Source organism: Ctenopharyngodon idella, chromosome 10 (genome assembly GCF_019924925.1).
Source record: "Ctenopharyngodon idella isolate HZGC_01 chromosome 10, HZGC01, whole genome shotgun sequence".
Lineage (NCBI taxonomy): Eukaryota > Metazoa > Chordata > Actinopteri > Cypriniformes > Xenocyprididae > Ctenopharyngodon > Ctenopharyngodon idella.
Window position 1 is genome coordinate 28,243,119 of NC_067229.1, and position 25,497 is coordinate 28,268,615.

At 36.9% G+C, this 25,497-nt stretch overlaps 1 protein-coding gene across 4 annotated transcripts in view; it reads left to right on the forward strand.

Moving 5' to 3' along the window:
- Window positions 1–25,497, forward strand: part of erbin (erbb2 interacting protein) — a 77,798-nt gene that overhangs the window by 41,994 nt on the left and 10,307 nt on the right. For 2 of the 4 annotated variants that reach the window (XM_051907763.1, XM_051907766.1), the window contains exons 4-19: window positions 3,564–3,642; window positions 3,723–3,812; window positions 5,006–5,062; window positions 7,665–7,728; window positions 7,973–8,047; window positions 10,443–10,587; window positions 12,182–12,254; window positions 14,582–14,711; window positions 15,379–15,494; window positions 16,034–16,103; window positions 18,509–18,608; window positions 21,194–21,345; window positions 22,806–22,979; window positions 23,101–23,277; window positions 24,977–25,094; window positions 25,218–25,401. In XM_051907763.1, the coding sequence (XP_051763723.1) occupies window positions 3,564–3,642; window positions 3,723–3,812; window positions 5,006–5,062; window positions 7,665–7,728; window positions 7,973–8,047; window positions 10,443–10,587; window positions 12,182–12,254; window positions 14,582–14,711; window positions 15,379–15,494; window positions 16,034–16,103; window positions 18,509–18,608; window positions 21,194–21,345; window positions 22,806–22,979; window positions 23,101–23,277; window positions 24,977–25,094; window positions 25,218–25,401 (1,804 nt within the window). The remainder of the gene's footprint in view (window positions 1–3,563; window positions 3,643–3,722; window positions 3,813–5,005; window positions 5,063–7,664; window positions 7,729–7,972; window positions 8,048–10,442; window positions 10,588–12,181; window positions 12,255–14,581; window positions 14,712–15,378; window positions 15,495–16,033; window positions 16,104–18,508; window positions 18,609–21,193; window positions 21,346–22,805; window positions 22,980–23,100; window positions 23,278–24,976; window positions 25,095–25,217; window positions 25,402–25,497) is intronic. The other 2 variants (XM_051907765.1, XM_051907767.1) reach the window with 1 other exon arrangement.

Genomic DNA, 25,497 nt, shown 5'->3' on the forward strand with positions numbered 1-25,497 from the left:
GAAAAGTCATTATTTTGTTTTTTTGGCGCACAAAAAGTATTCTTGTCACTTTATAATATTAAGATAGAACCACTGAAGTCACATGAACTGTTTCAAATATGTTTTTAGTACCTTTATGGACCATGAGAGTTTGAATGGCTTTGCTCTCAATAGAGGCCCCACTGAGCCATCGGATTTCATAAACAATATCTTAATTTGTGTTCGGACGATAAACAAAGGTCTTACGGCTGTAGAACGACATGAGGGTGAGTAATTAATGACATTATTTTCATTTTTGGGTGAACTAACCCTTTAATCAAACATGCGCTCTTTGTGTGTGCTGTGTGTTTTATGCTTAGCCTGTTAACTGTCAGTGTCTTGGTAGCTACACTTGGCGTGCTTTTTTATTGCCTTTTTTCCCCTATCACATATCTTAGTAATCATCATTATTAGGTATCATTTGAAAGCTTAAACATTCAAAATTCATCCTTGAAATTGGACATTGCTTTACCATGGAAATAGCACTTTAAATCCTTTCAGCAGTTTTATTTTTTGTGATATTAACAATTTGGAACACAGCTTGGTTAGACATGGCCTTGATTTTCTAGCAATTGTTTTTTTTAAATATATATTTTGTATTAAATAAAACATGTTTAGTTCATTTGCTTTATGGTAAACTTCTTTTTTTTACACTTGAAGTACTTTCACTTCTGTAATAATATGCATTCGTGAATTACAACCATTTAAGCTCAGATCTATGCTCAAAAAGGGGGCTGTTAACTGATTATTGTGCTAACAGCTTAGCAACATGCTAACACCTCTAAATCTCTGGGTTCTGTTTCCTATTGCTGCACTTCATCATCCAGTAGATTTAAATGAATGAACATATCCTTGGGTTAATGCCCCTAGTAAGGTAGCTGCCTATGTAGACAGCAGCTCTCTAGGGACTGGAGCAGAGCTGTTGGATTACGCTATGTGTATGTTTATTCTTCCTTTGCTTTGGAACGTTAAATACTAGCTTTGATATGCTGTAAACTGATGGCAATCTGAAATTTGTCGCAAGAAACAATTTATTCAGTTTTTAAGCACAAGTGAAGACCACAACACTAGAAACACATACTCAAATCATTGAGTCTCTGTTTACACATCACTTCATCTCTCAGCTGGTGCGTTGCAGAATCTGATAAGGTAATGACAGACGGTGACAAGCTCAGACCTGCACAGGAAGTCTTAGTCAAAACCATTTGAATGCACTGTCACATCCTAATAGTAGGGATTTTGAGTAGTTTATGGAGATTTTATTTATACTTTTAGCAATGGTGCTTCAATTAGCATGATATTGTACTGTGCTAATATATTTAGTTTTACACATCCTTAATTTGCAAAGGAAGCTGGTGGTAGTTTTGAGGCAATTTCATCAATTTGTTGCATTTCCAGAATATCACATTTAAGATCTTTGATTAAATTGAAGCAGAGACAGTGATTGACATTCCATAAGCCAGTAAAAATAGTAATATTGTGAAATATTATTACTATTTAAAATAACTCTTTATTTTCATATATATTTTAAAATGTAATTTATTCCCTTTAATCAAAGCTGAATTTTCAGCATCATTACTCCAGTCTTCAGTGTCACATTATCCTTTAAAAATAATTTTAATATGCTGATTTGATGATCAAGAAACATTTCTGATTATTATTAATGTTGAAAAAAGTTGTGCTACAGTAGTGCGTACACCACACTCCTTATTTTTAGCTAAAAACTATCAAGGCAACATTAAAACAACATTGTAAGTAATTTACATTATTAATAGACATTCCTCACCCTGTATTTTTTCTTGTTGAATAGAATGTTTTACTTAAGGACAATGGGTTTCAGCATTTATTTACTTCACACTCATCACTTTCACAAAAGTTTATTTCCAGGTTTACATGTCATTTAATTGGTACTTCCTTCCAGGCTGGTCATGTTTGTTTTTAGCATAGCCACTCAGTTTAAGGTTGCATCAGAAGTTCTGCAAAGTAAACTCGAGCACAGTCTTCCTGCAGCCGCTGTGCCGGGTCACCTGATGCGGATGTGAGAGCTCACAGATGCGTGAGAGTGCTCAGTGAGTCTGGGTTAATGCAGACCCGCCTGTGGTTTACTTGCTCGTGGGTTTAGTTTGCATCCGAGTGCGTTGGAGGGAGGATATCTTAACATAACTTTAATGTCACACTCCAGCTCTTGCGGTTAGTAGGACAGGAAGTATGCAGTCTAGTTCTAGTGCTGCATGAGCTTGTGTTGTTTCTAAAAACAGTGTTAGGTGACGGTTTTCTTTGGTTGTCGATTTTGAGAAAGATCTAGTTGTTAAAGTGTTTACTTAACATGTTGTATCGTTTATTTTTAAATGCGGCACAAATGGGAACGGGGCTTGTTGGAATTGCAGCTATTTGTTTTGGCTTATTCAAATTCGGATTCCAAATAATACTTCCAGTTCCATAATCCCTAAACAATTAGTGTACAATGATTATAAATTTAATTTACAATACTGGTCAAAAGTTTAAAAACTTTTCTTTTATGCTCACCAAGGCTGCAATAGTTATATTGAGAAATATTATTACAATTTAAAATAACAGTTTTCTATTTGAATTAATTTAAGTAATTTATTCCTGTGATCAAAACTGAATTATCAGCATCATTACTTTAATCTTAAGTGTCACATGATCCTTCAGAAATCATTCTAATATGCTGATTTGATGCTCAATTATTATTGATACTCAGTTATTGCTCAGCTTTTGAATGGTAGTGTATTACAGTTTTCACAAAAATATGAAGCAGTGCAACTATTTTCAACATTGATAATAATAAGAAATGTTTCTTGAGCATCAAATCAGCATATTATAATGATTTCTGAAGGATCATGTGACACTGAAGACTGGAGTAATGAGGCTGAAAATTCAGCTTTAATCACAGGAATAAATTGCTTTTTAAATATATTTAAATAGAAATAAAATAGAAGTCTGTAATAAAATATCACAGTATTACTGTTTTACTGTAATTTTGATCAAATAAATGCAGCCTTGGTGAGCAGAAGAGACTTCTTTCAAAAACATTTTTAAAAATCTTAATTATTCCAAACTTTTTACCGGTAGTGTAGGTCAAGTTCCATCACAATTATTTTAATTTATTTTATTTTATGTTTTTACTCTGGACTCAAATATAATACAGTTGAAATAAGTGAAATAGATATTAAAATTGAGTAAAATGTATGTTGTAACCAGCAATAATAGTGCAATGGATAATGTGTTTGCCCAGTTTTTCTCTCTCATTGTGTTTAATCTCGACTGCTGCTAAAGCTCCATTTATTTTGCTGTGGTGCTGTAGATTCAGTAAACACCTTCAGAATATTTTAGTACATTGTGCTGCTGTCGGCATCAACACAAGAATGCAGTCTTTCAAAATGTGGTAACTGAACTGAACGTCACACAAATTGTTCATTTTAAGTCATTTTTAAACCATAGGCACAAAGAAGAGGCAACATAAAACCAGCAATTAATTATCAAGTTATAATTATTATAATTATTTTGTTTGTTTGAAATTTCAGGCATCCAGGAATTTCCTGAAAATATCAAGAACTGTAAAGTCCTGAACATCGTAGAAGCGAGTGTGAACCCTATATCAAAGTAGGTATATAGCTAGTAGAGATGAACTGTGTGTGTATGTGTCTGTGTGATCTAATGAAAACACTGTTGTGTCTCCGCAGACTCCCAGAAGGCTTCACGCAGCTCCTCAGCCTGACCCAGCTCTACCTGAATGATGCCTTCCTAGAGTTTCTACCAGCCAGCTTCGGCAGGTCAGACACACATTTACACTCACGAACAAGGAGTCCTAGAGAGAACAAGATAATCCAAGCTCCTGTTTCAAATCAGACAGCATCTAGATTCAAGACTGGCCAAAGTATGTACTACATTAAAATATAAAATGGACAGAACTGTTCTACCAAACACTGAAATAGTTTTCCAAGCACACGTAAAACGGGTTTAACTTGAATCCATCCAGCTTGTTGATTTATGAAAGCTATAAATCTATTGAAATGACACATGCAAAATTTGCTCAGAAAGCACATACTAACATTTCCTGGAGCTTGTATCATATATAATACCTCAGAAATTGTGAAATATGAAAATATTGTGGGAAGTTGTGGCCTAATGGTTAGAGAGTCGGACTTGTAACCCAAAGATTGCAGGTTCGAGTCTCAGTACCAGTAGGAAATGTAGGTGGGAGGAGTGAATGAACAGCGCTCTCTTCCACCCTCATTACCCCCACTATCATTAAATTCTTTAGTTCTTTAACATTTACATTACATTTGAAACCTCAAATTCGTCAGTTCTTCTTTGAGCAAGACACCTAACCCCCAATCGCTCCCTGGGACCCGCAGCAAAAATGGCTGCCCACTGCTCCGGGTGTGTGTTCAATACTCACTGCTGAGCACAAAGCACAAATTCCGAGTATGGGACACCATATTTGGCCACGTCACTTTCACTTTCACTTAAAATGCAGTGCAACAGTATTTTTGACATATAAACATGCACTCACAGCCTGATATAGACATCAAATGGCACGTGCAACATGTAGCTTCCTGTTTCTTGCCAGAAGGTCACTTAAGTAAAACAGTTTGCATACTTCTACTGCATAATAAAAAGAGGACAGTATATTTTGAGTCTGTAGTAAGTCAGTATGCCAGTATATGGACCTAAAATAGCACCTTTATTCTAGAATCCCCTTGGTCACATAACATAAACTTTTGTAAGCATCTTGCTTTTACATTTATTGTGTTAAAATTCTTTAGTTCTTTATTACTTAACATTTACGTTCCATTTAAAACCTCAAGTTCATCAATTTTAAACTTAACAGTCACAAAATACAGTAGTATTTTGTATCAAATCCATAGTATAAAATGCAGCAGCATTTATTAAACTTAGATGTCAGTTTATAAATGTATTGTTTTTATATACATAACGTTTTTGTCTTTCTCTGTTTCCTCAGACTAACCAAACTGCAGATTCTGGAACTGCGGGAGAACCAGTTAAAGATGTTGCCAAAGTAAGTGCCGCACTGGGATTCATTTGAATTACTAAAATATTAAAATGATGATCTGTGCTACTGCACCCCTTCTGATAATCGCATTATAAATACAGGCAAACATCTCTCTTTCTGTCTCTGCGGCATCATATTGTTCAGCTTTACGTAAGAGGCTCTGAAGTGACATGCTGTGACAGGTTTTATAATCATTTCTGGCTCCGGAGCCAATATTGCATCATACGAGGGCTTGTTTGTTTGGTTTTGTGTGTGAGAGTGACGATCTCCGTGCCTCCATCTTCTCCGTCCTGCAACATGCAGGCCTCACGTGTCCACCATGATCAAAACAACTCATAACGGCACTAAATGTTTTCAACAAAAGCCACTTGAGCAGAATGTCTCTGTTTCATGAACTAACCACAAGGCCACAGCACCATAAATCAGCTGTTAAATTGTTTTTTCTGATTTGAAAGCAATCTTTTGACCTTTGTATGGCAAAAGAGAAATTTAATGCTTTACTAATCAAATATAAAATCAGAAAAAGAGTATTTATCACCCGTGGTTACTAAGGAAAACGTTACTATTATGAATGATACTTTAACTCATGCTGCTCGTTGTCTGTGCTAATACTTTTCTAAGTGATCAAACCTATGATTTTCATTTGGCGGATGTTAAAACGGGTGCAAATTCTCTCAAGGTGTGGTCACATTAGTGAAATTTTGCAGGAAAAGAGGTCTATTGTCAATAGTGTAGCAATGTAAGTCACAAAGAAGTCACTTTCAAACCAAGCAGCTTTTCAATACAGCAAATCGACGTTACTAACAAAATCTGCATGAGGAAATCTTTTGCCCTCAATCAAAATTTGGATTCCTATTGAAATGACTGGAATTCACCCATGATAATTCACAGAATAACAATAAATGTGACCGCACATTTTGACTGATGTTAAAGCCATATCTAGAGACCAAAATATAAAATTCTTTGAGGCTGGACAATTTTTTTTTAACTCTGTATCAGCAGCCAGCAACAGCATAGCAACACCACAATTTGAGCATCGTTACTGCAAGTTTTGGAATTTCTTCAAAAGTTTCTGCAAATCAGTAAAACGCAAAATGGATCAGGAAGTACACCAGGAAGACATAAGTAATAAAAGACAGACGGAAAACTGTCCGTCACATGCATCACTTACTCATTTACTATTATTACACTTTGGCCTGATACCTTTATGGCTGTGCTGTTTCAGCAGTCCTCTCAGATGTTCATTGTGTGGTTTGTTCTCATGATGTGTGTGTAATTCTAATGAGCAGTGGATTGCTCAGCACTCTGGGGGTCAGCGAGTTTTTTGGCTGGTTGACTGGTTGCACACTTCACACAGCCCTGCCTCCAAACCCTGGATGAATGAATCCCTCTTACAGTCCTCTAGGCCAACCACCAGTGTGTCTTTCAACACTGAATTTCCTACAAGTCTGCCTACAGTTTATAACCATTTGTTATACAATTCCTTGTGTCGTAAATCATTTTTGACTTTTATGTCCTCTTTAACTTTTTCCAGGCATATTGTATCCGTGTAGGCTGTTTTCCACGTCAGCAGTGGTTTACACCCTGCCCTAAAGCACACCTAACCAAGTAGTTGATGTTATTTTATGGCTGGATGCAGATATTGAGATGTCGGAAGCAGCTTGAAACAGGAGAACAAACCTGGAGAAATGTGTTGTAAAGATTGGAATTAGAAGCCTAATGGCAGATTTTCATTATTTTCTGATACCCAAATGATTTGTAAAGCATCCAAGGGGACGGTAAAATATCTGACAGAAAATAGTGATAATAGTTTAAACTTTTTAAAAAGAAATAAAGTTAATTATGTGCTTCCAATAGATGTACCGTTAACTTGTATTTTATGTATTTATAACCAGAGAGATCACTTCCACATCACTGGCACCTCTTGTCATGTGACTGGATGACAATGATATAATGACCTTATCACACAAAATGTTATAGAAATTGGTTCAGCTGATGTAATTTACAAATCCTGTTCCCATTTCCTGTTCTCTCTCTACTATATCTATCAATATAAGTGGCAAAAAAGTAAAAAAAAAAATCAAATCAAATAAAATAATGTTTCCAAAACATACAGACAGTCCAATATTTACTGATTTGTGATAAGTGAAATATTTTGATTTGCATAAATAAAGCATATAGTTTTAAAGTTACAGTAGAGGAAAAATAGCCTTAATATTTTATGGCCATTTATGACCATGGAACATCCTTAAACTCTTTAGCTTGACATCTAGGTATGATCTTGGAGAATATATTTGGGTGTTATTTTAATACAGTTTATATTGGCTCTGATTTTATGTGAAGTCTAACTGTGTTTTGAAACTGCCAATGGAAAGTGGATTAGCAGTAACTACCTGCTCATTAAATTTCTTTGTCTGCCATTTATTTTCTGCGGGGAGTCATTGTGTGCAGTCTTTAAAAAGAAAAGTTGTGGATGTTTTTCTTCAAGCTCTCCATCTGCAGTTCAGACAGTCCTGCAAAACTGATAATCACTTAGATATGTTTGTGTGCCAAGCTGAATCCATGGTTAATAATGCTAGTAATACTTTGTGTGTGTGTGTGTCTACAGAAGCATGCATAAGCTCATGCAGCTGGAGCGCTTGGATCTGGGGAGTAACGAGTTCACTGAAGTGGTGAGTAGCACCTGCCTGTCTTTCAGGTGTCGCATGCATTACTGCAGCCTGAGTTTACCTTCCAGCTCTCAATGCAGCCAGGTGTCAGATGTATCGACAGTCAATGCAGATGCGTTTATTGAGTCTTTCTCTGTTAGATTGCACCTAATATGCATTTTTCTCCTTTATTGGTATTCATTGAAAGTAGTGGCAGATTTCCTCTTACTGAGAATGAGGAATTGAATTTTGTCTTCTTTCTCTCTAGCCTGAAGTATTGGAGCAGCTCACTGGAATCAGAGAGCTGTGGGTGGACGGAAATAAGCTGACGTTTTTACCGGGGGTGAGTCTTGCATTCACTCTTTGTGTTTTCTTGCCTTTTTCTTTGTCCTTTAGAAAATGCAGTCATTCACCATGACAATTTTTTTTAATATAAACTCATTTGGCCTCATTCATGACATTTTTTCATACTCATGACAATTTTTTGTGTAAATCATTTTTAAAAAATATTCTTGCTTAAATTGTTGATCATGTTTAGTGCGGAATGCCAAACTATGCAAAATTGTTAAACTACCCTTACATACATGTTAAACGTGGAACACTAAACAAATTTATTTGTAAATCAATCTTATGTAAATTGTTGCATTCATGTTTTATGTCAAATGTGTAAATAGTTGCATTGCGTTCATGTTGAACGTGAAATTCCAGATGAGGCTAATTTTATACAGTATAAATCACCATTAAACCATTATTGCTTGCAATATGTAATGCAACAGATTGCGTAAATAGCTTTACAAATTATTTACGTAACTTGTTCTATTCAAGTTTCGTGAATGACATCATTTTGTTATTTTAGTAAAACTGCACTATTCATGAAACACAAGAACAACAAATTTCTGTGTAAATCATTTGTATAATCATTCCTGTGTAAATTGTTGAATTCATGTTTAACGTGAAATGTGAAAAAGAACACATTTATTTTTTTACATTTTCATGAATGAGGCCCACAGATTTTTTTGCTACGTAACTGCTTTTTGTCGCAGGTGTTTTAAATAGTAGAGTTAAGGCAGGCAGGCATCTTTAACAGCCGGTGAAAATCTACATTCTAAACATTTCTTCAGGATAGTCTTCTCTTCAGACTCCCAGCTCCTTTTAAACGGGTCGTAATTAAGACATTAGCTTGCCGCTGAGAGCAAACTGACAGTAATTGTGGGCCTTGCTGGCAGGATTCGCATTAGTCTGATGAGTTTCGCATGAGTTTTCAGAACATCCTTTTGAACAAGTTTGACCTCCAAATGGTCCCGATATGAGGGCGGCACCCTGACCTCTTTCCCTCTCTGACCCGAGAGACCAGCTTACTGACGGCATGTCCTTGCACAAGGCCGAACGGCCATATGTTTCTCTTTTTGCAGAATTCAATTTCTCTGGTTATTAGTGCTTTTGATTAAGCTTCTTACGCCACACCCAGGAGAGCGGTGATTAATCAACAGCAGGGTTTGTCACAGTCGCACACAGGCGCTGATTGCAGTTTAGGCAGTTCGCTTCTAATCGGCCGTCACCCAAGTGCATCTGAAGTTCAACACAGAGTAATTGTCCTCTAAACCATCAGGAAGCAGCAGTAAGAAGTAAGGTACACACGTGACGTGTTTGTTTTTATTACACTTCACCAAACCAACACTACAAAAGAACCAAAGAACCGTGTAAAACCCAGTAAACCTTGAGATTATTACTTGTGACATTAGAACAAAATATATGGATCATATATGAAACTAAATTAAACAACAATCTCTTAAATATTTTCTAATTTCATTAAACATTTCGTTTAATTTCATGAACATTTTTATTAAAGTGGACCTTAATTTTCATTAAAAAGGGTCATTTCTGCTATTGTAGGTTCATTTTTTTTAAATTTAAGCATTTAATTTAGACAAGCACAAACTGAGTGCAGGTAAGATGCCGGTACAGACATACCTCATTTGTTTAATCGAAGTCGCCTCGAAGTTGTTTATCTTGGGAATTGTAGCCGCCCACAAAGTTACAAAAAATGCCGTGCACAATGCCACGCAAACTAAACGGGGTCTCTCCCACTCAACACGCACGACCGCCCACACTGGTTTTTGCCATATGGACGCTGGAAGTATAAACCAGGCTTTATCTCGACAAACAAAATTTGTTGTAACACAACATTGCTGTTGACGATTTTATTACAAGGCTAGATGGATTTCTGAGTGCTTTCAGACTTGTGATTTTTGGAAAGAAGCTACAGAAGGATGGAGTTTGTTTGGGAACAGGAAGACAGGGCCACAGTCTGCCCTCATGCATGAGAAATAGATTGAGCCAGTACACACTTGGATTCAGTCATCGATCTTAACCTCTCTCAACTGTATTCCTCTTCAAATCATCCATTTTTGCTCTCCTCACTGCCTTTTTTTTTTTTTTTTTTTTTTTTTTTTCCTTCTCAGGAACCATCTTCTCTCTACATAGTAATATACACAAAGCTATGGCTCTGATTTCGCCCACCATATTTGATTGAAATTGAGATTTGAGATCAGTGATTATTTAATTTTTTATTTTTTTTTTTTTTTTTTTTTGCCACAGCAAGATGTTTAAACTGAATCATTCTTCTGGAGCTCTTCTCACAGAGTGGCTCTCGCTTTTGCTCAGTTACACAAACTTTTCTCAGAAATCAGTCATTTGTTTCAGTAATGGAGAGAGGTGTGTTTTTTGTGTGTCTGCAGATGATCGGGGCACTGAAGCAACTCTGCTACCTGGACGTTTCCAAAAACAATTTGGAGATGGTTGACGAGCAGATATCTGGCTGTGAAAACCTGCAGGATCTGCTGCTGTCCAACAACGCTTTGACGCAGCTGCCAGGATCTATAGGTAAAACCAACACAAAAATGTACTTGTTTAGTATTTGTGGTGTTGTTTTTCTTAACTGCGATCAGACTTGCGATTTTTCACCTGCTGGATGGGAAAACGAGTGCTAGTCCTGCAGGACCTGAAGCATGTCCTCTAACAGCCTCAACTCTAATCTGCTTTGTAACAAATGAACAGGTTAGATGTGTAAATGAACAGGAGGATTATGGGTAGAACAGTAATACAATCTCATTACCTAATGAATGACCTAGTCGGACAGGCACTAATGAGCTGGCATGTTGAAGTAGCCAGGTCACACCGCCCTTGAGGCTCGTTGTGAAATAATACGTCCCAGCTCAACACTTGAAATCCATTTTAGAGCTCAACAGAGGTGCTCGACATGAACAAACAGACAAGTTTTTGTCTTTAATTGCAAGAGCTTTTCATTAAATGGCACTTTTCATCAATCTGGTACACTTTGGGGACAGAGAACAAATTTAGTACAGGAAGTAGCTAGTTTTAAACACACCAAGTGTCTGTCACCTGACCACCACCATTAAAATGGTGAATTTGACCTGTTCCACTTTTAAGTCTTGACCTTCTTGACTATGTCCAGCAATTAAAATCATTCAACCTCATAATTTTGATATTGTATGTCTAATTTTAATGTGTTATCATGGCCAAACAATTTTAATTGTTGTTATTCAACTAATTTTAATTACCAAAAATGAAATTCATTCAACTCTGTTACTGGATATTTCCAAAAAACAAAAAGTAAAACCATGAAACCCAAGAAGCAACATCATTTGGACCTTTTCTACAGCATGGCAGGAAGACAAGTAAATAATCTTTATCTCCATTTCCATGATTTTTAAATTGGCAAGCTCAACTTTTCAACCCTGTTATTGTAAGAAAAAATGATCAAACTATTTATATTTAAAATATTTCAAAAGAGTAAAAAGAGTCAGTCTACCTCTGACTACAAAACAACATTTGGTTCTAAACTAACTCGCTCCTACAGAGTGAATGGGTCAAATTTTCAACCCTGTTACCTATTTTCTATTGTTGTTTGTTAATATGAATAATAATTAAAATATGTAATCCACAAGTTATCTATTTGATTTTGATGTCTATTTAATGTATTGCTAAAAAATTGCAAAGTTGTACAAATTGAGCTTTTAAACCTGTACTAAGACATCACAATTTTTGGTTACAGCAGTTTTGCAAACTTCATAGAAAATAATACAGCTCTTACAGTTCTTTGACGGTCAAAATTTTCTGACAGTTAAACGCCCCCTTTCACTGTCCATATTTTGAGAGAAAAAAGTTTCTGACACTATTTTGTATCATATTTGTGGAAAGTGCTGAATATTCTAGTGTTCGGTCTGAATCAATTTCTTATAATAACAAGATTGATGGTCTCGTTGTCTAGAATGAAGTGGATATGGAATGGCCAGTTTCTGTCTGCATGTATAAATTGCCAATTGCAATACAATCTCTCTCTCTCTCTCTCTCTCTCTCTCTCTCTCTCTCTCTCTCTCACTCTCTCACTCTATCACTCTATCACTCTATCACTCTATCACTCTCTCACTCTCCCCCTCTCCCCCTCTCCCCACAGGCTCACTGAAAAGACTAACCACTCTGAAGGTGGATGATAACCAGCTCATGTACCTGCCTGACACGATAGGCGGGTAAGTAAGCGCCATTTTACACAATAACCTGATAAACTGCACTTAAACCATGACCCAGTTCTCCTTAACCTATGAGTAGACTTGCACTGAATTTGCCTACTTTTTTCATGTTTTCTTTGCTGATTGTGGGGGAAATCTGCGGAAAGAGTTTAAAAATTGTAAAATGTGTCAAAGTGAGCTGTACTCTTGCCCGTGTGATATATTAAATAGTCAAGGAAATAATAATAATGACATTTTGTTTCAAAGTGAACCCTGTAAATGAGCAGACCCATAAGCCACTGTATGATACAGACAGAAGGCTTTGTAACGGGCCTGTGAATGAAGGAAGTATGTCCATATGGGCTCTCAGAGAGGGATTGCTTTACTGTGTGTGTGTGTCTGTGTGCGCGTGTGTGTGCGTGTGTGCGTGCGTGTGTGTGTGTGAAACAGACTATGTTATCCATCAAAAAAGAAGCCAACCATTGTACCTCATTCTTGCCACCTCTTATTTTGAGCTTGTTTCCAAACATGCTGGTTATCCCTTATGTCAGATTAGATTTCCTAGTCCGGGGTTAAGAAAATATGCCAAGAGGGATTATGAATATGTGATTGCAAGGATTCTGTTTTAATCCCAGCCAGGATTGTAAAGCACACTGATTAAGCACGATTAACTTTCCATTTAGTCTCAGTGTCTTTTCCCATCACACTGATGTAACCGCACTTTTCTACTGTATAACCACTGGTAGTTTTGTGAGTTTTGTTTTGTTTTTGTTTTTGTTTGATTTTTGTTTTGGGGGGGGGGGGGGGTCGCGGAAGTGAAAGTGCCCTTTGCGGTGCCCCCTGGAACGCGATTTTTACCGAGGGAGAACAATCCCGCCCCCCACAATATAAGCCCCTGCCCTCGCGGAGGTCTGCACGCCACTGTTGGGGAGGTTCATGTTAGAGTATGTTTTATAAAATACTTTTCTTTTCTTTTTTTTTTTACATGAGCTTTTTGTAATTTTTAGAATATGAAACCGTCATTGAGATCATTTTAGATAAGTGAAGAAACTTCACAATAATTACTAATCTCTTGAATATGATTTATAATGGGATTGGTTTACGTCATTAAAGGGTTAGTTCACCCAAAAATGAAAATTCTGTCATTAAGTAGTCACCCTCATGTTGTTCCTAACCCGTAAGACCTTCGTTCATCTTCGAAACACAAATGAAGATCTTTTTGATGAAATTTGAGAGCTTCCTGTCCCTCCATAGACAGCTACACAACTGTCTACACTTTTACACTTCAAAAAGTTCATAAAGAGATTGTAAAACTAATTCATATGAATTGAGCGGTTTAGTCCAAATTTTCTTAAGAGACTCGATCGCTTTATATGATGAACAGACTTAATTTAGGCTTTTATTCACATTTAAACATTGATCAGCGAACATTAACAGAAGCTCAAGCAAACCTGTTGACACAAGAGAACAAACCTCTTCCGGAGGCTCAAACGTGCTGCATAACACATGAGAATGAACCTCATTGGTTCTTGCACGTCAAGCAAACATGCTTGAGCTTCCGTTTGCCACCACTGATGTCTGAGTTGATCAATGTATATTTGTGAATAATAAGCCTAAATTCAAAATGTTCATCATATAAAATGATCGCGCCTCTTTAGAAAATTTGGACTAAACTGCTCACTTCATATGGGTTAGTTTTTCGATCTCTTTATGAACTTTTTGAAGCTTCAAAGTGGTGGTTGTGTAGCTGTCTATGTTTCCATTGTCAACCAATTCCATCAACAATTTATATTGGGGGTCATAAAAGATTTATTTTGTTGTAGGACAAAATAAGCAGTCTCGTGACCACGTAAAGGCTGATTTTTTTTTTTTTTTTTTTTTGTTTTGTTTTTTTGCCTTCTCTGTGCTACTTCAGGAGCTGGATTGAGATCCACTGGTTTAGTGTCATCCAAACCTTTTAGTTAGTTACTCCTGAAAACTCTTGCAGTGCTGGAGAAACGTTCAGCTGTTTGTGTCACAGCTAAAACCCTTGTAACAAAAATGAAAATCAGATTCAAAATCTGCTCATTCAGCCCTGGTGTTTTCATTGGTATTGTGATTTATTCAGCACACCTGCATGTTAGTCATGCTAAAAAAATTAATTAAAAAAACCTGCAATGTTTGACGTCATACTTTTAATGAACAAAGAATCAAGGTCGTTGATCACAGGTTTGTGAACCACCTGAGTAGAGGCCAATATAGTCTGATCTTCCTTGCCGCATTAAAAGATGACACAATATTTCTTATATAGAGAACTATTTAGCTTGATTATATATTAAGTTATATCACATTTGGGTCTTTTTCTGTAGACTCACGACTCTGGATGAGCTGGACTGCAGCTTCAATGAGATTGAGGCGCTACCGTCCTCCATTGGTCAGTGTGTAAACCTGCGTACGTTTGCTGCCGACCACAACCTGCTCGCACAGATGCCTCCAGAGGTCAGTCCAGTCCTGGCATGATTTATTTAAGACAACATTGAAATGGCATTTAACTTCCATTATATGATGTATTTTATAGTGAAACAAAAAATAGTGCAGGGTGGGACTTAACTTTGAATTAATTCATTAATTTTAATAGCTATAGCATGTAGTTATTACTATGGTACCTGTGCAGTTGGTTGCAGTAGCTTTGATTTGTTTGTCAATTAGTAATTTCAAATTCAAAAAACAAATTGTTCTTCTGAACAGATTCTTATTAATGAATCACTGATTCGCTAAGAACTTTGTGAGTAAAACTTATGCTGGAATCATAATCATGCAACATATAACAATTTTTAATGGAATTAGTGGTAAGAATTTAATGAAATACTTATTTTGACATTAAAAATCTTTCAAAAATGTCTTTCAAAAGATCTTTCTGTAGACACTTGCAATGTTTATTGATATGTTGAATTGGTTTATTGAAATGAACCAACCAACAAACAAATTCTCACTGCTTTTGTCAGTATTGCTCATATCCAATGATCCTGGCTTCCTGTAACTAAGTCTTTGAAAAGGTCTCTACCACATCCATCCTGCATTCTGATTTAATGCGTCCTCTGAGCCATGGTAGACATGTCTGCGTATCTTGGTTAACCCTTCATGTGTATGTTTGTGTGTCTGACAGATGGGCAGTTTGAAGAACGTCACTGTTCTCTTCCTGCACTCAAACAAGCTGGAGTCTCTGCCGGAGGAGATGGGTGACATGCAGAAACTCAAGGTCATCAATCTCAGTGACAACAAGTACGTCCCCCTGTGCCGAATATACGGCCAAGCATCGTATCATAGAAACGCCTGCTGGATATGCAAAAAATCACCTGCTAATTTCTACTTTGTTTAGTTTTTATCCAAAACACACCAGCAGTTTAAATTAGCATATGAATTTATTTAATAATGTTTTGACCCAGAGATAAGTATTTTTCTTTGCAAATGAAGTTAATGCACAGTTGACACTTCATGTACGAAATGTTTCGGTGACGAACGTTTCCAACCTGGCCATGCAGCTGGTGTCTGAGAGTGCCATTGCTTTAACATTTCTCTGAGAGACCCACTTAGACAGATTTGGCTGGGATTCAGCAGGCTGGAAAATATTGCTCTATTTTCTACTCTCTCTGCTATATTTATCAGCCTTGATTCACATTATACCAGTCAGGACTTTTTCAATTTACTGTTGTCAATGAATCATGTCCCTTTTTTGTTAGATCAGCATACTGCCATACTAACTTCTTTCTTATGCATCATATATTAAGTTTGTTTTGTTCATTTTTGTCCTTTCTTCACAGGTTGAGGAACCTTCCGTACAGCTTCACTAAACTCAACCAGATGACCGCAATGTGGCTGTCTGAAAACCAGGTGGGCAAAGCTCAGATACACAATACAGTCATTATTTTAAAATAAACACCAACGGAGTGATCAAGACCGCAATGCGAGCAGAGGGGTGTTTTTGATTCTGAAGGAGGTTTGTTTATTGCGATAATAACCGACTGACTGTAAATTATCTTGCTTATTACACGGCTACTTACTAAATATCTAAATAAATTCATGGACATGAAATATTGATTTGAGTTTAAATCATTTTATGTAGAACAGGGTTCCCACGCTCATCAGAAACCTGGAAATGTCAGAGGATTTTAAAATGGGTATTTCAAAATGTACCAAAAAAAAAAAAAAAGTCATTTGAAATAAAATATTACAAAGTCACAAAATTAATATAATATAATGTAATATAACATAATATATAATATATTAGAAATATCACATGAGTAGGAGTGAGATTTGGCTCTATATCAGCACGGCTGTGATTAGGCCATAGGCACGAGGCTGCAGGCCGATTGCTGGATATTCCTCCGCCATTGACGCTTGCTGTGAAAAATGCTGCCAAATTGTGAACGTGATATTAGTAGAATATCGCATTGTTGGAAAAGGCTCTTAGCCAGTCAGATTTGAGAACCAGAACTAACTGTTGAATAGAATAGAATATAATATAATATAATATAATATAATATTTAATGTTCTAGGGCCGGGGCCCTCAGTAAACTTCCAAAAGGCTGCAGAATGAAGTATTTAAATAAATATATTATTATCAATATATTTATTAAAAAAAATTAAAAAATGATGTAAAATCAAGATGTAAACTGAAATACTTCTGAAATCTCAAAATTAATTGTGGTTAATTTAATACATCAATATGCCCACTTTCTCTTATTAAAAATGTTTGAGAAAAAGCTATGAAAAATTACAGCAGCAATACCGAAAATAGCCTATATGGATATTAAAAGAAACATATCTTGGAAAATTTCTGAAAATATCTTAGTCTTAAGTTGTGTTGGAAAATGGGAGGTCTTTGAGTTTAAAAAAATTGGTCATTAATTGCTCTTTTTGAGTTAAAGGATTAGTTCATTCAAAAATTTAAAAGAAAATGTCATTAATTACTCACCCTCATGTCGTTCCAAACCCGTAAGACTTTCGTTCATCTTTGAACCACAAATGTAGATATTTTAATGAAATCTGATCTCTTTATAAAGAGATCGTAACTGATCCATATGAATCGAGCGGTTTAGTCCATTAAAACATGTTCATTTGTGTTCCAAAGATGAACTAAAGTCTTGCGGTTTGGAACAACATGAAGGCGAGTAATTAATGACAGAATTTTCCTGTTTTGGGTGAACTAACTATTATTACAATTTTGCTTGATTTCAAGAAATCAAAACAAATGGAAAAGTCATAGAAGTTCTTTGATCAAGAAGTGTCAGAGTCCTAGCGAGAGGAAAGAAGCTGTGTTAGAAATTGGTTGCCTGGGACACCAGTCAGTTATATTTTAGCTGTCTGTATACATAAATATTTTATCACATTTTAGTATTTCAGAGAGCCATATAATACATTTACATAAATCACTACATCACAATAATCTCATACACAGTCACTTCCCAAAATACACTTGAAAATCTTGTCCTTTAGCAGGGTCTGTGCTGTTGGCAGAGTGATTTGATGTTCCCATCAGTAGAGCTCAGAGTGTGTGTGGGTGATCTGAGTGATTGTCACAAGTGGCCATCAAGCCTGTGACTAATGCTTATTGAATATAGCAATCACCTCCACTCCCACACATGCCGTCTTCCCACCTCTGAGGTTCAACATAGCACATAGTTTATCTTAATATATGATATTAATTAAAGGAGCAGTGCATCCAAAAATTAAAATTGTCATCATTTACTCACCCTCATGTCATTACAAACCTTGACTTTCTTTAATTCTCACAAGCTCTGGGCTAGTTGAATGCCTAAAGCATTGGAAGCTGGGACAGGTTGCAGGGATTGTTGTGATATTTGCTCTCAAGGAAGCGGCAACTAAAGGGAATTCAGCAGAATGCATGAGAACAGTGCCGCTATGAAATAATAAAACACTGGTAGCGCATCTAATCAGTGTGGGCCATATGGCATGAGACTGCCAAGATCCTCTATGAATCAACCTCTCTGCTAGGGTTTCAGCCGTACAGCTCAGCTGGAATATCGACAGTTGATGAAGATTGCACTGAGAATGTGGCACTCTGTTCTTTATTGATCATGATGTGTGGTTTTTTTTAAAGCTGTGTGTGATTAAAGATGAGATGAGTTTAAAGCCAGTGCTGCATGGCTTGAATCTGTAATGAGAGCAGTCCTAATGCTGTGTGTGCGACTTCTGAAGTGTCGTACCCAAGGCATCTAACCGAATTTTACAAATCACTGATCCTTGTCTCTTTTTTTTTCTCTCTCTTTTTCCAGTCGAAGCCCCTCATTCCCCTGCAGAAAGAGGAGGATCCAGAGACGCACAAGACCGTACTTACTAACTACATGTTCCCTCAACAGACCAGAAGCGAGGACTGTGAGTATCTAGTCATGCATAACCTGCAGCTGTCGCCCTCCTGTCACAAGTTTCCTTGTCTGAATGTATGCCTTGTACATTGTATGTGCCTTGTATTAATACTACATTTAATGTGTATGTATGTATGTGTGTTGTGGAAACATTCAATATTTTTTTTTCTTACTGTTGATAATTACGGCCAACAGCTAAAAAAAAAAAAAAGTATCTCAAAATATTAGAATTTGAGTTTGAAATTTCCATTCAGACAGTATAAATTACAGGTATCTTTAGTTCTGGTTTAATACATGCAAACGCGATCATTGAGAAGACTGCTGACTTGATGGTTGTCTATAAGACAATCATCGATACCCTCCACAAGGAGGGAAAAGCACAGAAGGTCATCGCTGAAAGGGCTGGCTGTTCGCAGAGCGCTGTTTCGAAGTATATTTATGGAAAGTTGACTGGAAAAAAGAAGTGTGGAAGGAAAAGGTGCACAAGCAACAGGGATGGCCGCAGCCTTGAGAAGATTGTCAGCCAAGGCCGATTCAAGAACTTGGGAGAGCTTCACAAGGAGTGGGCTGAAGCTGGAGTCAATGCATCAAGAGCCACCACCCACAGATGTCTTCGGGACATTGGCTACAACTGTCACATTCCTAGTGCCAAGCCATTCCTGAACCAGAGACAACGTCAGAAGCGTCTTACTTGGACTAAGAAGAAAATAAACTGGACTGTTGCTCAGTGGTACAAAGTCCTGCTTTCAGATGAAAGTATATTTTGCATTTCATTTGGAAATCAAGGTCCCAGAGTCTGGAGGAAGAGTTGAAAGGCACAGAAACCAAGTTGCTTGAAGTCCAGTGTGAAGTTTCCACAGTTGGTGATGATTTGGGTTGTCATATCATCTGCTGGCGTTGGTCCACTGTGTTTCAAGTTCAAAGTCATCGCAGCCGTCTACCAGATTATTACTTTACGTGTAATGAATCTAGAATATATGAACGTTTCACTTTTTGAATTCAATTATGAAAAATTTTTACTTTTTCCATGATATTATAGTTTTTTGAGATGCACCTGTATATTTCAAACTTTTGAATCATAGTGTTTATTTGTATGTATCAACAAGGCTGCATTTATTGGATCAAAAATACAGTAAAAACAGTAATATAGTGAAATATTATTACAATTAATAATATTTTCTATTTGAATATATTTTAAAATGTAATTTATTCCTGTGATCAAATCTGAATTTTCAGCATCATTACTCCAGTCTTCAGTGTCATATGATCCTTCAGAAATTAATCTAATATGCTGATTGTGGAAAAAAATCTTACTGACCCCAAATGTTTAAACTGTAGTGGTTTTGAATTTAATACCTGCCAGTTGTGGGTAAAAATCAACAGTGGCGAGTAACGCGTATCAACTCACTAGCCAGTTTGACACATGGCGGATCATGGTTCATAAATTATGTCCTGTCACTTTGCATGCCATCGCTATCAGAGCCCCTCCCCAAAGAGGAGCCTCCAACATTAAGTTTAAGGGCCACATGCTGAGAGAAGCATGTGCCATGGCAAGTCTTTAAAATTCAGTTGTTTTCAGTGAGTGTAGCGCAGTAACCATACACTGGTGGCACCACTTTGCATCTCATTGACACCACTTTTATTTCTTGAAGTAAACTTTTGTGTGTATGGTGATTAGATTCACTATTTTGGACTTCGTTCTTTGACTTCCTTCCTGGTGTGCAATGCCTGAGATGCGACGTCGCGCTTCACATCCGGCGCGTGACCGGTTAATGCTCTGCAAGAGCCCTGGGAGATAAGAGGCCACTTTTACAACCCCTTTTTTCGCCATTAAGCAATAATTTTAGAGTGAGCTATAGAAGTTCTGAATGGACGGTAACTTCAAAATGTAGAAGCCAAATGCAGGTAGCTGCAGACATTTGACGCTCATTCAGGTCTGTAAAGTCTCTAAAACAATGATATAGTTTTAGAACCTTTAGAGACCTGACTGATCATCAAATGTCTACCACCTGCAGCCAGAACTTGCTCATGTCACTGTTTTCTCTCTCTGAGACTCAAGTCTGCCAGTGTTGCTGGATTCCAGAGGGGGGAGAGATTAATAAGTCTTAACCTGTTTCCTAGCAACCCCACTCTAAACTCTTCAGAACGCAAACGCTGTGGCTCTGCAGCTCTCTGGAGTCCGCTTCAGTTTGTTAGCATGATTGAGCTTTAGAAATGGTCTGAAGTCTGTTCGCCTACATGACAAAGTGCTCTCCTGAAACCAGATGTCTTGTTAAATGGGTACACAGCACAAATAAGAATTGATGTGTGTGAACCGAGTCAGTGCCGCCCACCAAGCTTAGGCTTGGGCAAAAATGATGCAGTTTATTTCAGGTTTTTGCTGTTTGTTAATCAAACAGAGAGACACATTATTATTTTATTTTAATGATTTGGTCTCGCTGAATCAGAAATGACAGAAACAGAAACTGATTCACCAAAACAAATCAAAACAAACTCTACACAGGATTTGCTTCGAGATTCTTAAGATTTTCATCCTCCATCGATGGCAGTGCCATTGTTTTGATTGTTAATGGTTTCTTGGCTTCTCTTTCACAGATGTGCCCAACTCAGACAGCGAGAGCTTTAACCCGTCTCTGTGGGAGGAGCAGCGCAAGCAGCGGGCGCAAGTGGCCTTCGAGTGTGACGAGGACAAGGATGAGAGAGAAACGCCCCCGCGGGTCAGTTCCCACCGTCCAGTTCTGTCCAGGGTGCTTTCTCGATTTTCTATTTCCCTTTGTGCATGACTCGCCCTTTTCTCTTGCTTCATATCACCCATCTAACCCCCTTGCTATTTTGTTCTGTCCTGACCAGGCACACTTAAATCACTTCTCTGCCTTCACAAATGCTGAAGCGAAATGCTGCTGTAAGCCTCAAAATCCCAGCCAATTGGAACATATTTGATGTTTAAAGGGTTAGTTCACCCCAAAATGAAAATTGTCATTAATTACTCACCAAAGTCGTAAGACTTTCGTTCATCTTCGGAACACAAATGAAGATCTTTTTGATGAAATCTGAGAGATGTCTCTCCGTCCATTGACTGCCTTTGCAATGACCACTTTGACACTTCAAAAAGTTCATAAAGAGATCGTAAAACTAATCCATATGAATCAAACGAGTCTCTTCAGAAAATTTGGACTAAACCGCTCGTTTTAAGATCTCTTTAAAGGCAACATTTTTACTCAAAGTTCTCTAAATGGATGTTTTCAAAAACATTTCACCAGGAACTTTTTTTTTTTAATGAAATATTGAAATGAAAAATCTTCATTACTACTATTTGTACTACATTGATCTTGCCATGAAAATAGCCATAGATGCTGGTATGGCAATAAAAACAAACAAACAAACTAGCAGAGTCTTGAGAATCTCTCCTTTTGTGTCCCACTGAAGGAAGTCAGTCATGCAGGTTAGAAACGGCATGAGAATTAGTAAGTAATGACAGAATTGTCATTTTTGGGGTGAATCATTTCTTGATAATTTGGCAGCATGAGGTAAAACGGTTTCAGTGGAACAGCCTCATCTGGTTTTGTCAGCATGTCACAGCCTGCGCTTCACTGCATTGCAGTGGAAATCTCATTAAAACTAACCCTGACATGACTCCTGTCAGAAAGTGAAATGGAAGCCTTCACTGTCTCGGGGGCCCTCGAGCGTACAACGTCAACCTTATTTTTTCCTTCCACCCCTCATCTCGCTGATATTACATACTCGGTATCTCGTTCCCTCCCTCTTGCGCCCGGTCTTGCACCCCTGATGACTCAATATGCCTGTCTGGCTTGTACGCTGTGCCAGGAACACATGCAGGCTCCCAAGCTGTCTGATGGAGCTTCACTATCAGCTCTCGGAGTGCCAGTGTGGCCCTGTCTGGCCCTGAAAGAGCAGGCCTCCTCGTTGTGTGTTGTAAAAAGCTCGCCAACACCTTCTCCAATGAAATGGATATCAGTGGTTTGGCCAGGGGTTCAGCGACCCTCTATAAGAACTGACCTGTATTTTCTGTTACAATGATGTAACTTCCTATGTAGCTACATGATGTGCCCACAAACTATTTAATTTCTTTATTTATTTAAAATACTAAATATGTTTAATATAAAGCATCATTATATATTTATATATAATATGAATTTAAATATAATACATCAGATTATTATAACTTAACTGTCTTTTGTATTTACAGGAGGGCAATCTGAAGCGCTACCCGACACCGTACCCTGATGAACTGAAGAACATGGTGAAAACGGCTCAGTCCGTGGCTCACAGACTCAAAGAGGATGAGTCCGGTGACGAGGCAAGAAAAGAGCCTAAGGTCAGCGAGAGGAACCATATCGGAGTGCAGGATGTTGGAGTGAAGGTTGGATATTGAAAACACTACCAGTTGCATGTCCTATTTTGGGATGGGTCAACATAATTATTACATTGAATGTAAATCTTGGTGCAGATGTTGGAATAACCCTGAATTCCCTATGTGTCAGGTGATTGAAAGTCCCTGCACCAATGGCAAAGCTGTTGAAATGGAGCCTAAAACAATGATGAACAGTCATCACAATTATGAACCAATAGATTCAATAGACTACCACAGCGTTGAAAGGATCCCGCTCAAGACCTCAGACAACATGAGAACCATGGTGAACCATGATGACACCCTTGAGGTACTATATCAAAGTGTCAACAATGTTAAATGTTATGAATAGGTTTATTGAATCAAATTAATTAAAAAAAATAATAATTTACTCATTCTTGTGTAGTTTAAAACCTTTATGATTATGTATGGTGTACCAGTCTTTCAAGCTCCAAAATGACAGGCTGTCAAACATTAAAAGTAACATAAAAGTTGTTCATACAACTCATGCACTGTGAAAAACTGACCAAAATTAGATTAGATTTAGGTTAGCATTGCAATCAGGCTATGAGTCATATGTATATATGGACTACATTTATGATACTTGTATAGAGTTTTTATTTTTTTTCCTCCTCCTTCAAACTATATGAGGTGAATCCAGTACTAAATCAAGGAGTTAATAATTTTTTTAATATTTTGAAAATAGATATGACCAGGTTTTATATATATATATATATATGAGATGTCGAATTGGTCACTTAAGACTCACTCATTCATATTTATTGAAAGGGGAAGAGGAACCAGTTTGTGATTTGTCTAAGAATTTCTTGTGTAAAAATATTTTAATAGAATGTCCACAACTTTTTTTTTTTTTTTTTTTTTTTTTCCAGAAAATATATTATAAAATTATATAATATAAAATATATTAATGAAATAGATTTCTCCTGGAATAATTTTAGAATTTTTATCATATACTAAATTAGAAGATTCTATATTATTGTTGTTATTGCTATTGTTGTTATTGATTATATATGTATATTTTGTATATTGCTTGTTTTATAAGACAAAATTGTTAAATTATTGTAACAATGTATTGAAATGATATTGTAATCTTTTTTTTTTTTTTTTTTTTTATTGAAATACAGTTGATTTTACCATGAATATAGCCATTGCTGCTGATAAGGCGTTAAATCATAAATATTTTTTCTTTTTTTTATTATGGAGTTTGGCATCCTTAGTTTCCATTCATGTTCATTACCATCTTTTGTGGTCCACAAAGTTAAATGGATTTGAAATGACATTAGAATGAGTAAAAAAATCACTCTTAATTTTTGGATTAACAAGTCCTTTTAATACTTAATAAATTGTAGTGGTGGTGATCTAATATCAGCAATATGGCTTATAAGTGGGGGAATAAACAGCAAAATATGTCTATATCACCGTATGCACGGTCACATATTAGCCATGGTCACATATCCATGTGTACTGCTGAGACCTTCACATCTTTCAAGAATCAGCTGAAGATGCACCTCTTTCACAAGCACTTAACTACCCCACACCCTTGAACCAATGCACCTATGCGTACACACACACACAAACATTTCTCCTCTGCATTTCTCATCTTATCTAGCTTGTTTCTAAAATTAGTTGTCAAATAAACCTGGCAGTGTATACTACGAATATTGTTTGCTCCTTGAAGAATGGCTTTTGTTCCTCACTTGAAAGTCTCTTTGGATGAAAGGGTCTGTTAAATCTATAAAAATAAATGTAAATTATTCTCTTGAATAGTAATTCTCTTGAACTATGAGTGGATGTGAAGTTTCTGTCAGGAGACATTTGCTCATATTGTATTATGTGAGATTTAATAATGTCAAGTCATGCTTTATCATAGGGATCATTTAAACAAATGAATATAAAAATGACTTCATTTTACCACTATAGAAGCAGGATGAAAAATGGAGTAATATATTGAATTTTAGCATTTTAATGTAATGTGATTGTGTGGTCAGGACTCAGAGGAGCTGTCATCTGATGAGGAGGAAATGAAGATAGCCGAAATGAGACCTCCACTCATTGAAATCTCCATTAACCAGCCCAAAGTAGTGGCCCTCAGCAAGGACAAAAAAGGTAAAGCACTTTCTTTAATATCAATTAATAATTCTCCCATTAATGTGGGTAATTGTTTCTCAAAATAGGCTGTGTGATAGAACTCGCATATGCATATAATGTTTTTTGTGTCTGGTGATGTAGATGATGGGAAAGATGCCGACTCTTTGCTGGATGAGACTGTGGCCAACAGTAACCAGAACAACAGCAACTGCTCTTCACCCTCACGCATGTCTGATTCTGTGTCCTTGACCACAGACAGTAGTCAGGACAACTCCCTCTGCACCCCAGAAAGAGAGTCAAAGATGCCTCTCATCCCCAAGAACAGGTACAAACACACCCTGAATACATGTCAAAAACATGACAATGAACCACAGTGTTTAATTAAATATTTCTCAGTGAAAAATCACTAAAATGTGATGCT